Genomic DNA, 14,366 nt, shown 5'->3' on the forward strand with positions numbered 1-14,366 from the left:
TTAAAAAAAAAAAAAAGGTAGCTGGAAGTCAGAGTTGACTGTATGGTAGTGGGTTTTGTTTGGAGTTTAGTCCATGCTTGAAAGTGGTGTGTTGACCCCTGCCACTACTGTAGCCTTTACTATTTATTCTTTATATTAGTCAGGTATTTGCTTTATTTTGGTGCATTGCCGCTGGGGGCATAACTCAATGACATTAAATTGATTCCTGGTTCATGGTGACCATGGAGGATGGAGTACAATTGCCTTTGTGGGATTCTGAGATTTTGCCACCAGGACTCCTTGGGAGCATATATAAATGTTATGCCTATTTCCTGGATTGTTCTTTGACTAATATGAAATGCCTTTATCTCTTATAATAGATTTTGATTTAAAGTCAATTTTAGTTGCTGTCAGAATGGTTATTTCTCTTCTTTAAAAAAAGTTTTATTCAATATCTTTTCTTAAAACAAGAAAACATTTTATTTGACGTTAATAAAGATATATCAGTCTATAGTTCAGTCACATCAAGCAATATTGTACAATGGCTGGCACAATCAGTTTCAAAACATTCTTTTTTTCTTGAACTCCTTGATATAAGCTCCCTTTTATCCCCCCCACCCCCACTGTACCCCCCAGAAACCCTTATTCTACTTGCTGTCCCTATAGGTTCATCCACCCTGGGTTTCACTTACTGAAAAACAGAAAAATATGTAACAAAAATTCAAGAGGGTGAACCCTAATGACTTAACACAGCTGAGATAACCCCCCATATGAACAAACAAAAAAGCCTAGAAAATGTTGAAAACTAGATCAGGCCTAGTTGCAATTAACTATTTTTCTCTATCTCTTTATTTTCCATATGTTTGCGTCGCGTTGTTTAAGATCAGTTTTTTTTCTTTTTTTTTTAAGATTATTTTCTTGCGGGGCTCTTATAGCTCTTATGAAAATCCATACATCAACTGTATCAAGCATATTTATAAATAAATTGCCATCATTATTTTCTAAACATTTACATTCTATTTGAGCTCGTTATCTTCTCCTCTTTATAGCCTCCCTCCCCACTCCCATCCTCATGACCCCTTGATAAATTATTATTATTTTCATATCTTACAGCAACCTCTGTCTCCCATCACCCAAGGTTCCTGCCCCTCTGCTTCCCCCACCTTCCCCCTACTCTCCTGATATCAATATTCCCATTTCTGTTCCTAGGGGCTTATCTGACCTGGATTCCGTGTTGTGAGCTCTTATCAGTACCTGTGTACATGCTCTGGTCTAGCCCACAATGAAAGGCAGGACTGGGGTCATGATAATGGGCAGTGAGGAACCTCAAGGATCCAGAGGAATATTGTGTTTCATCGGTGCTATACTTTTCTCTGGTTGACTCATCCATTCCTTACGACGCTTCTGTGAGGGGATGTCCCATTGTCTACAGATGGGCTTTCAGTCTCTCAACAATATGGTTTGTTGTTTGTTTGTTTGCTGTTTGGGGTCTTCAAATGTTACCTGACACTGTCGACACCTCATGATTGCATAGACTAGTGTGCTTCTTCCATGTGGGCTTGTTGCTTCTCTGCTAGATGGCCGCTTGTTTAAGTTCAAGCCTTTAAGACCCCAGATGCTATATCTTTTGATAGCCGGGCACCATCAGCTTTCTTCACCACATTTGCTTGTGCACCCATTTTGTCTTCGGCGATCATGCCAGAAAGGTGAGCATCACAGAATGCCAGGTTATTAGAACAAAGTGTTTTTGCATTGAGGGAGGGTTTTAGCCAGACACCCAAAGTCCATCCACTTCCTCAATGTATTGCCATATAAATATATGTACCTATGCCAATACCTCTATTTTTATGAACTAATATGTTTACATAAGTGCTCACCTATGTTTGTACCTCTATCCATAGCTTTGCTTCCTAGATCTTTCCTGTGTCCTTTTACCTTTCTCCTTTCCCACCATCACATTCACCCTTCTTCTGTCTCCTAGTAATTCCTCTCAGCTAGATTGCTGTTGCTGCAACATCCCCAGGATCTCTAAATCCTCCGCTTGTTGATATTAATTCCCTAGTTGTTCCTCTACGGTGTTGTTTGCTCACCACTCCCTGCCCTGCCTCCTCCCTTTTCCCTAAGTCCCTCTGGAACCTTCCATCTCATTGCTTTCTGTTCGCGCTTACTTCCCATGCCTATCTTACATAGGTAGGCAAGCCAACAATAACAGAGACAATATAAAGAGAACACACAAAAAAAAAATGGAATAAAAAGAGTATTAAAAGGAATAGGAAAACATATTTAAAGAAAAGTAATAATAACTAGCAAAAAATTTGAAAAAGCAGAGTTAATTTCAGGTCTGTCCACTGACCTTTAAGACTATCTCCCCACTGATCCTGGGAACTGCCCCTTCTAGCCTAAAGTTTATTTTGGGGGCTCCTCGGGGGCTTTGAGGCTTTGCTCTGTTCCCGTTGCTAATCTGTTGTATTCCCTTCTTGGTTCACCCCACTGTGGGAATTTAGACTGGATTCACTCCACACCGTTTGTCCCCAGTATTGTCCTCTGTAGCGGTATGCTCCAGCGAGGGGTCACCATGTCTCAAGCTGTTGTCGGCCCTAAGTCCTCTCCGTGCCTTAGCGGCTATGTGTAGGGACATCGTCCTTAGGGCTTGGTGTGCCGAGATGGGGTCTAGACCCTCATTCTCTCTTTTTCCTTCTTGGTTTGCTTCCATGTGGATGTGGCTGGCCAGCCCCTCTCCCCAACCTGTAGGTTTAATCCTCTGGAGCACATACTCCTAGGGAGGGGGTCAGTTTAGCACTTTTGGGGCCGGCCCTGGAGCCTATTCTATTCATGAGTTGTTCCATGTAGCTACATTGCCCTCAAGGTTTGGTGCTCCGTGTTGGGGTCTGCAAGCACACTCCTGATTCTCCGAGATGGCCATGATGGCAACAGCCAGGTCCACAGAGAGCAGGAGGAGGAGAGGAGAGTGCCTCTCTATTTCTGACCAAGGCCTACATATACTTATAGACAACAAAAGAATAGATCACGTTTTATTATGATTATTTTAATTCAATCTGCCTTCTGACTTTTATGTAGGACATTTAGACCCTTCATATTTAATATTATTCCTGAAAATTAAATATCTACACCACTCATTTTGCTATCTGTTTGTGTTTTGCAACTGTTTTTTCTATTCTGAATTTTGTTATTGTATATATTTAGCTGCTTTCTCTGGATGTGCTTTATTGTTAACTTTCCTTTTTTCTTCAGATTGTTCCCTCTTGGTGATTTCTTAGTGTTTACCAAGTATGCTATAATACACAATTGCAACAGTATTAAACATATGAGCAAAACTTCACATGCAACATTAAAATAACTCTATACCTGAAATACTCCTCCTCCTCCACCATGACAGTTTATAACCTATAGTTCATAAGTTTACTTCTTAATTGTTTCTTACAAACTTAATGTTGTATTGGTAGGACTGAATTAGAGTTTATTCCCCCAGAATGTCATATACTTGGGTCCTTATGACAGTGTGATGTGATGCACTTTGAAGATCTCTCTCTTAACTTTTATTTCCCCCCACTGTGTACCAAAAGGAAGGAGCCCTGTGGGTGATGTCAGGTAAGCATTTCAAATGCACCAGCTGGCCCTGTGGAGGAAATATGAAGCTATGCCTGCCATGAAGATTTGGAGCAGGTTGCTTTGAGTCCGCAGACTCAATGGCAGTGAGTTTGGTTGTGTGTGTGTGTGTGTGGTTTTTCTTCTTTTAGTTTAAAAACAATCGAACGTTCGTTCCATTCCATTTGGAGTGCTCCTGTGCCCAATACTTGCAGAGCGGCTCTAGTGGTGGCAAACAGTTTGATATTCCCCTCATCTTCATATGAGAACTCCGCTGATGAACAATTTCTGGTTGGAAAGAGTTTCTTTCAGTATGTTATATGTGCTGCTCTATTTTCTTTGGTCAGTAGAGTTTCTGCTGAGAAATTCATAGTGGTGGGTTTCTTGATACTCCACCTTGTTTTGCTCACGCTGCTTTCAAAATTCTTTCCTGGTGTTCTTTTCAATAATTGTATTAGGATATGGCATGGAGTTGACCTTTAGGACATTTTTAAAAATAGAGATTAATGTAGCTTCCTATATTCACTGGCTTGATTTTCTGTTCAGGTCTCAAAAATTCTCTGATTTTATCTTGGAAAATAGTTTCTACACCTTTATTGTCATAGTGTCCTGGCATTAAAATAATCATAATATTAGATTTCTTAATGATCACATTTCTTTTTGGATTTGTTTGATCTCCTGTGTTTTCTTTGTACTTGATAAGCTGTTATGTTTCTTCCATTTCATCATCCATCTACTAGACTCTCTTGTTGAGTGCTTCTCTCCCTCTTTCAAATTCAGTTGTAGCAGTTCTGTGTATGTATGCTCCTTGATGTCTTAATTTCCACATTGAGTCTCTAATTTTGTCCTCCATTTTTTTCCTTGATCTCCACTCGCTTGTATTTTGTATGCTCTTTACTTTCTTTAAACATATTTGACATTCTAGTCAGAAAGTGATCAATTACTAAAACAAAACTGCCCTCCTCCTCCCTTGGAGAAATTTCCTCTTCATGCCTTGCTTTAGACTGGTCTGTCACTTGCAATTTTGTAGGTTTTACTATTTTCTGTTGAACATGGACAAACCATCTTGCTGGGTTTTTTTTTCTTATTTACATTTTGTATTTTCTCTCTCTCGCTTTGTGGGAAAATGTTCTAACTGAATAGCCTGGTTCCACAGAAATCGAGCACTCATTGCAAAGTGCAAGGTCAGAGCCTGCACCTCCAAGACGTTCTGCAGCACAAAGAGCAGAGCCCATCTCCGCAGACTCACCGTACTGGGCATCCCAGGGGCAAGGCTACACAGTCTCATTGGGTAGCTTTGAGCCATGATTGACTCAAAGGCTTTGCATTTTCTCCTGATAACCAATAGGGAACATTCTTATTCTTCAGGTTTTTTGGGTTTTGCATTTTCAGTGTGGATTTACAAAGTTCTAGCTGCTTGATTACTAGAATTCAATATCCATGTATAGGAGGGGCTCAGCTGTTTACAGACACTGATACAAGCGATGGAGCTAAACTTTCCTAAGGTGAAGCAGGGGTGGGGACTCTTTATGTCTTTATGCCATGGAAATGCCTGCACAGCCTGTGCCACGCAATCAATCTGCAGCATTCCCCTACCCTGCTGCCCTTCATAGTCTTAATGCCCATCTATCTTGGGGGCTTCAGTTAGATTCAGGAGTACTCTCTTGAAGCCACTGCTGCTTTTAAACCCCTCCCAAATGTAAGGCCTCTCAAGGGCCACTTTGTGCTGCCTTTAAAAAGGCACGCACACACACCGGGTGACAGCTTCCTCTTGTGAGTTTACTGTTTGGGATGTTACTCAGCACCATCCCCAAACTGCTGCCAAGTGCAAGTGCTAATGTTCGGCAGATGGGCTTTCCCAGTTTCTGTGATATCCCCATTCCTGCGCAACACCCCCCTCCCACCCACCCGCCACTTCTGGACTTAGCCCAACTGTCTAACACCTGAGCTGCCATTTGGAGTTCTGAGATCTCAGTCTATACTTGTTTTTATTTGTTGGTCAATGAATTCCCAGCTAGGGAAGTAAGTGGCAGCCTCCACTCACTTTGCCATCTTGTTTTGCTTTCTCTTCTCTGTAATTTTTCTCATTATAAAAACTCTTGTAGTAAAAATCTTAATATATATTAAGTTTTTCTTCTAATATTTCCTGGTAAAGAGGCTTAAGCTTAAGATTTTTAGGTTAAAGGGCCTGAAAAAGTCGGCGTTTAAAATATATTACCAAAAGGATTGTTAAAAGATTAAACTGATAATTGCCACAGGATAGAATTGAGTGTGTCAGATCCTCAAATCATTTTCAGAAGCCATTATCATCATTGTTAGTTGCTGAAGATTTACGGAGCTTATTAACTAATATTTTTTTATCTAATAGTACATTTTCTTCCAAAGTATATTTACCAATTATATTTTTTTGTTCACTAACTTATTGGAAAGGTCAATGTTTGCTTTATTCTTAATAAGAATACATCTAAAAATGTAGGTATTAAATAGTGGCAGCAGGTTGATTCCGACTAACTCCCCAACAGGGCAGAGAACTGTGCCTGTGGGTTCCAAGGTTGTCAATCTTTACAGGAGCAGACAGCTCATTTTCCTCCTAAAGAGTGGCTGGTGGATTTAAACTACTGCTGTTGCAGTTAGCAACCCAACTTTAGCCACCAGGGCTCTACTGCCATTTCATAAATGATGAAACTGTGGCCTGCGGTTGTTCAAGAGGCACTGTTAGAGGTCTTTATCAAAACAAAAACCCAGGCTTATCTGGCTCCAAAGTCTTAAATCTACACGAGCTTGTTCCATCTGAAAACAGAGAAGGCATACTTCCAAAGACCCAATTAAATCCTCTATTTTCTTTCTTTGTCTTTGCTTTGAAAGGTTTAATAAATTTTGACATCCCTCCTGTGATCGCAACATAAATGCTATATTAGAATGATGATATTAGCTTCCAAAAGGAAAAGAGATTGATAATGTGGGGATGTGAAAAGAATAAATGTTGAGAGGATGACATTTTGCCTAAATTTAAAATAAAAACTAAGAGAAACGAGAGTACTAAGCACTCTGTTCCTGTCTTAGGTTAACAGATAATCATCTAAGCCAGGAAAGGGAAATTCTCATTTTAATGGGACAGGAGGACACTGCAAGGCTGCCAGAGCAGAAATGATAGAAAGCTATCCACCTATCCACAGTAGGTTTAAAAGTACTTATAGCAAACCCAGCTTTTATCGACTTCAGAAATGCTACAGCTGGATCTGTGAAAACAACACGGAGACGGTTGGTGGCTCTAGATAATAAAAAGTCATAAAAATGACACTTTTAAGTAGCTTGAAGGTACATATTATTATTGGATTTGTCTCAGTGTTCTAATTTGTTCAATAGATATTTCCAATAAGTACATCATGAGGGATGTTGTATGATATGCCATGTCTACTAACAGAAGACCTAAATTCTACTCCTATATGCTCAAAATTTAGCCCACATCAGCACTCATATCAGAGAAATATTGCACAGGGTGGAAGGGAATACTGATCTCAGTACTAGAATATTTTAAGTCTGTAACATATTTTGTCCCTAAAGCAAAGGTGATTTATTTGACTGAGATTGTGCGTGAACATAATTTGAAGATACATCCATATATATACATACACACACACACACACACATATATATACATACATACATATACACTCATACATATACATAAACCTTCATTTAACTTAAGCTTTTATCATAATAGGAAACAATGGCTTCAATAAAAAATAAAAACTGAGTTCTAAAGGACGTATCTGTTTCTATCAATACATTAATACACCAGACCTAAACCAAACTTACTGCCATCAAGTTGATTCTAATTCACAATGACCCTGTGACAGTACAATGCCCCTGTGGGTTTCCAAGGCTGTAAATCTTTATGGGACTAGAAAGCCTACTCTTGGAGAGGCTGGTGGTTTTGAACTGCTGACCTTGTGGCTTGCAGCAAATGTGTAAGCTATTACATCACCAGGGCATAGTAATACAGGCTGTCATTATTCTCTGAGGTATGTTCTGTGTTACAGAAAAACGTGGTTCTTGAGACAGTAATCTTTGGAGGAGAAAGAATAAGGGCATTATTATAAGATGCACGGTCCTGGTAGCATAGTGGATTAGGAACTGTATTGTTAACTAAAAGTTATCTGCCAACCATACTGCATGAGAAAAATGTGGCAGTCTGCTTCTGCTAAGATTCACAGCCTCCAAAATTCTAGGGAGCAGTTCTGCTCTGTCCTTCAGAGTTACTCTGTGTTGGTTTATCCATATTGCTCATGATCTTCAAATTTCATTTATTGGGATATATTTTCTAAAAATAAGAATCCTATGATATATGTACAGTTTTATCATTATTCAGCCTGTTTCCTAAAGAATCACACATTACTCTTATTTGTTCTTCACCGTAACACACTAGAGCAGCCGTTATTTACTTCAATACTGTTCCCATTCACTGACCAGAAATTAAGGTTCAGAAATATTTACGTACCTCAGGCTCCTGGGTTTCTACAGAAATAAGCTTTTAAAAATGTGGCCTCTTGCTTTGGACCGCATTTGAAAACGCTGAGATGCCCGCCTGCCTTGGGGAGAACACTAAGCTACATCTCTTAGCTCAAGCCACTGCTGGAGTACTTTCCTTTCCATTCTTAACACTTCAGGAAATAGTTAGGAAACACAGGTGGAGTTTCCACTGATGGCGACTAACAGTAAATACAGGGACAGTTAGAAGAGTTTTAGAGAATGATTACTACCAATTGGAGAGAAATATGATACCTGGAAAAGGCACAGAAATAACGTCTGTATACTTTCCCACAAACGTACCACAAACATACACAGAAGAGGTGCATCTCCTTAATGAAGTTTTATTTATTAGCTATGTAAATAAAGTTATATTGCATTCAGTAAAACTGCAACCAAATACATTAAGATCTGTACTTCATGAGTCAAGAATTCAGATGAGTACATTAAACACTTAGGGGTAAAGTACCACTGTGATACCATAGGAATTTAGCAGTATTTCAATTAACAAGAGTCATGAGGCTAAATTCCTATGTGCCAGACAACACATTTACCTTCTAATTTAATTTTAATGTTTTGAGCATTTAATTTCCCATTTTTCAAACACATAGGAGGGAGAATCTATTACTATCACGGTAATAGCTTTCTTAGGGTTGCTAGAATGTTAATACCATTTAAGTTCATATGGGATTTCAAGAAATAAGAAAAATATATGACCAGCACTAGACAAATAATTTTAAATTCTGAAATTTCAAGAACACATTCAGAGAGATACTTTTTCATTAAAAAATAATTTCCAGTATGAAAAGGTACACAATAAAAATATCTAAGAGGAATATGACAGGGCAGAACAAATGCTCTTCCCCTAAAAAGAAACGAACAACAAAAATTTACAAAGACTCAGTGGCTTGGTCCTTGAGAAAAGCTTGGGAGTTTGGCCTGTCTGCTTTCGAACACACAGCTGAATTTTCCAAGACTGCACTGCATATTCCTTGGGACTCTCTGGGAATATTATGTATTATTGATGAGTTTTAGTTTTCCAATCAGTAAAATGAGATTAAGAATCTTTAAAAGAAGAATAGTTGTGCACATTAAATGGAATATGAAATGGAAAACATCTTTAACAATGTCTGTATTAGAGGACAAATGGGGGAAAAAAGCAATTTGAGGGCTGCTACGACCAGCCCTGGTGGTGCTGTTGGGTGGCACTGGACTGCTAATTAACTACAAGGTCGGTGGTTCAAAGCCATTGCTGCTCCATGGGACAAAGAGAAGGTCGTCTGCTTCTGTAAAGATTTAAAGTATCAGAAAACTGTATAGTGTTGCTTCGAGTTGGTATCGATTCAATGACAGTGGGTTTGGATTTTTTTTAAAAAATCATTTTCTTGGGAGCTCACATAACTCTGTTCAAAATACATCCATCCGTCCATTGCGTCAAGCACATTTGTACATTTGTTGCCATCATCATTTTCTTTTCTTTTTTTTAATCATTTTATTAGGGGCTCATACAACTCTAATCACAATCCATACATACATACATCAATTGTGTAAAGCACATTTGTACATTTATTACCCATTTTTTTCCCTTTTGTTATCTGCCCTATGAAGGGCCAGACATATAACGGTGAATAAGACAATGTTATTCAAAAATCTGTGCTTAATGAATGTTTATGTAAGTCATTCATACTACTAAAAGTCCAATATTTATAGTTCTATCAGGATGAAAATCAAATGTAGTAAAAATACAGTAGCTGAAATAATTATTACTGGGGGGCACAGAAAGGGAAGGTGGGGGTAACAGGCAGTCAACACAAAGGAGTACCCCAAAAAACCAAGAAACGAACTCACTGCCATCAAGTTGATTCCAACTCGTGATGACCTTAAAGGACAGGGCAGAATTGTTCTTGTGGGTTTCTGAGACTGTAACTCTTTACAGGAGAAGCCCTCCTCTTTACACTACAGGGTGGCTGGTGATGTGAAATTCCTGACCTTGAGGTTAGCGGCCCGATGCATAACCACTACACCAAAAGAACTCCTGGTCCAATGAGTACAAGACGGAGGAAAATGTGCGGAAGGTGGTTGTGGTGAGCAGTGCATAACCTTTTTAATATTACTGAACAAGTGAATTGTATGATGTGTTAATCAGAGCTCAATAAAACTAACTGAAAAGAAAAAATAACTAAAAATACCAGACTAGTGTAGTAAAGATGATTAGGGATTTCAAGTTTTCCCACTTAGTGAAACTTTTTATTTTCCCATACTATTTCTTTCTCAGCATAATGATCTATGGGTGTTGTCTTCGGTGAATGAAGAAGAGGGAAATGTTTTGTCACACACACATATATTTATAATATATTTACCATAATAAGGTCTTCGTGAGGTTCCTATAAACTTTAGAAAATTTCATGCTATATTTGACTTAACTGAAACGTGCCGTTTCAAGAAATAATAGTACATGTATAGTTCATAGGACTCTAAAGACTGAATGTAACGTTGTCTAGAACTTGGTAACACTCTATATATGCTAAACATATTATTGTTAACAATGGAAATAAAAACAAAAATAATAAAAATGTACTACTTAAGGTAGCAGTGGCTGTTGGAATTTAGAGGTGTTAAGTAGCAAGAAATCCACAAGGTGGCTCTCAAAGCTTGGCTTTGAAATTTAACAGCATTGCTTTACATTTCCGGACTTGTAACTGGTCTATAAAACTTAGGTTTTCAAGAACCCTCAATAAGTTCATGATTAGTAAGTAGCTGGGAGAACATGGAGCTGTGCACCAAATGTCACATCAAAGAAAATTTTATAAAATGAAGACAATAAAGACATTTTGGAGTTCTAATGTGAAAGTGACTTGATATTTAAAACAACTAACATTAGCTTATCACAATCGAAATCTAAAACATCAGCCTCAGTAACAACATTCTAAGTTGCAGTGGGAATTTAATGCATTCTATTAAGACAGTAAACGTCGAAGCACAGAATCAGCCAGACGTATTTAGCATTACATCAGTAAAATGTATACATATGAGTATAATGTATACACATGTTTCTGTTACATAAAATACTTTTGGAGGTACAATATTATACCCATAAATTATTTTTTCTTTAAATCTGAAAGCTTATTTTCAAAGCTTTAAATTAAGGATCACCAATTTTTCTCTGGCAAAGTTCAGATAGCAAATACTTTATACTTTGTAGATCTTGCGGTCTAGTTACATGGTGGTAAGTGCCTGGAAGCCAATATATACCTTCTAGCAGACAAACTTAAATCTGTAACAGGGGCCCGTTACGAAATCATTAGGTTAAGATGACATCAAGATGATAACATTCCTGGAAGTGGGAGATTAGGGATCTTCCACACACAAACATCTGGGACATCTGATACATCTGTGCGGTCTCTCTTTGGGCCTTGCTGTCATTGATCCCTACCTGTTTTTCTGCGTGTCCATATTCAGGTCCTTGAGCAGACAAAAAGAAGGGAATCTGGCCACTATTTTTTGCTCTTTCTATTAGAGACATTGCTGTTCTTACAGTGGCATTGCGAGCATGTACAAACACCATCACCTAAAAGAAAGAAAATCAATCTACTTACTATTCGATATTCAAATTCATTAATTGAAAACCATACTCGTCTGGAAATCACTATATAGAAATATGTTTTAGCGGTTTAAAACAAAGCCCTCAGTTTACGTGTTCTCCAAGTTTTCCTTAAGTCAGAACAAAGTACAAAAAATACAAATAAAAGACAAGTTTGAGAAAATACAGTATGTGGCTTTATTCACTACTAGACAACTTTTGAAACAAGTGAAAAATCAGAACTGAACTAAGTATTCTATAAGCTTTACAGATAAATGTTTGCATTTCTCTTTTAACGGCTGACATGCATACTAATATTTTATGAGGCCAGAGTATTAAAAAAAGACAAACAAACAGGGTACTTGCTTTCCATGGAAAATTACTACATCAAATGAAATTTCCAGAATCATAAAGATGTTTATGGAAATCTAAAAAATAAAGAATATTCCTTTTTAGACATTGATGTCTACGAGCAAGCATTTATAATGTGTTTTGAGATCTGCTGGAAATGAAATGCTATTATATAAGTATTTGAAATAAGATACATCTTTTCTTCAGTAGACCTTCAACATTGACTGCAGAAATCTCAATAGGAGAGTGTCTATCTGGATGTTTTCTCAAGGAGAAGTGGACAGATGCACTTTCTGGGAATTTTACGAGGGAGAATGCAGATGTAACGGAAGAGAATCCAAGGGGGGAAGAGTTGGCAGTCTGCAGCTACAGCATATTCCGTGCCTACAACCTCTCCCCTATCATGCTTCTTTTTTTTTATGATACTTTCTTTTTTGCTTCCACCTTTCCCAGTCACCTTAACCCCTCACTTCCCAAAGGGCCATTCCAAGCCCATGATGTGTATGAGATGATTTCAACTCACAGAGATCATATGGAACATGGTAGAACTGTCCCCAAAGTTTTCAAGGCTGTAATATTTAAAGAAACAGAGTGCCACCTTTCACCCATGGAGACGCTGGTAGTTTTGGTTAGTAGCTGGTGTGCTTAACCACTACATCAAAGGGCTCTTTAACCTGTCATGAGCATGCTTTTTGCTTCTCTTCTACTTTGATAAGACTTTTCGCATTACTGGAAGGCATGATGGATCAAAAAGCATTTCTGAAATTTTGCTCTAAAATTATCAAGCTTACACATATATTTGGGAACATATGTTACACTAGACCCTGGGGTGGGACTATGTGGGGCATACTTGTTATTCTGGACCATGGGGTAAAATTATGTGGGGCACAATGTTCCCACTGCATCAAGGGGGTGGGTAGGATTATGCCCCTACAGACTCTGATGCCTTGACAGGTTCATACGATTTAGGGCTCCTGAGAATGCAGTAATTGCATGAACATGGAATTATCATGAGAAACTGAAATGTAGTTGAGTCAATTCCTATTTATAAAAGCAACTTCAAAATAACACACAGGAACTTGGAAATATACTAGACAATGTTGGCCTCAGTTTAAAAATAAAAATCCCAGAGTCCTATTTAAAAAAAAAAAAATCACACCTCTGGGATGAACTACCTCGTTCAATGCCCTGTACAAACCATTTTTTCCATTGTAAACAGTTATTCCACTCTTCTCTTGATGACTGCATTCCCCATCATCAGTGGGACAGCAGCTGCTTATAAAAACCCCACAGGAGTGAAAAATAGGTGGGTGCTCTGTGTCTCAAGGGGTGTGAATGGGTTAAAGAGCTATTCACTAGTTTGAAAAAAAAAAAACCAATTTTATTTTTCATATGAACTGATTTTCTCAATTTTTATATACAGTAGTGTGAATAAAATTATCTTTTAAAAATCAATCTTACACATATAAGCTAAAGAACAGGCCTTTTACTTATTATGGACGATTTAGAAAAAAGTATCCTCAGCCTCAGCTTTCAACCAAACAGCAAATTCTAAACCTCTCTGGAGTCAGGATGGCATGACACTTAGGCTTCAGCAACTTGGAGGTCTTAAGTCTAACCTCTGTTCTCATTTTAATGATCTCTTTCTGCAGGGTAAGCAAGCGCTTTGGTGTTACTTTATGCTACACATTAAAGAAGATATGCAGGCAATTATTTCTACTCAGGGTATTAAACTGACAGGACTCATGGGAGCCCCTATTCATAACAGAGGTGGATATCTTGAGGATTCATAAGAATGAAAAGGGAAGGATGGATAGGATCTGACAGAAAGAAGAGGGAGACAGAGAGGGGGTCAAGAGCACACGTTATGCATTTAACAAACAGTAATCTTATGTCTATATACTTGTCAAAGAAAATGCTCTACATATGGAATGCTGACTAAAATTCACAAAAGAACAAACAAAATCTTATATAACAATCACTCAAGAGACTGAATTAACTATTTCGTTGATATTTTTTAAGGCATATTGAAAAGTACAGAAGGAAAGATGAATTTCAGAAGACCAGAAATTCCTTGGTGAAAAATTTCTAAAGCATGGCCTTTATTTTTTTTAAGAGAAAGCACCAAATCAGGTAGAGAAATGAAACATACGCTAGTGAGCCATCAAGGGCATAGAACTGGAGGTCTCACACACTGTCATAGCTCTAATCTGTTTGCAGATACTAACGTGATTTGAAAGGAAACGATCATACAAATATTTTCTTTCATGGAAATCGAGTTACCATACAACTCAGCAAGCCCCCTACTGGGCATACACCC

The 14,366-nt window shown here is 38.1% G+C and overlaps 1 protein-coding gene across 1 annotated transcript in view; it reads right to left on the minus strand.

Annotated features, from left to right (window-relative positions):
• The window catches only part of ASCC3 (activating signal cointegrator 1 complex subunit 3), a 365,946-nt gene that overhangs the window by 177,943 nt on the left and 173,637 nt on the right, over positions 1-14,366 (minus strand). The window contains exon 14 of the mRNA XM_045294314.1: positions 11,549-11,683. Within this exon, the coding sequence (XP_045150249.1) occupies positions 11,549-11,683 (135 nt within the window). The remainder of the gene's footprint in view (positions 1-11,548; positions 11,684-14,366) is intronic.

This window comes from Echinops telfairi, unplaced genomic scaffold, assembly GCF_000313985.2.
Source record: "Echinops telfairi isolate 266 unplaced genomic scaffold, ASM31398v2 ScPeMD7_3533;HRSCAF=4204_0, whole genome shotgun sequence".
NCBI lineage: Eukaryota > Metazoa > Chordata > Mammalia > Afrosoricida > Tenrecidae > Echinops > Echinops telfairi.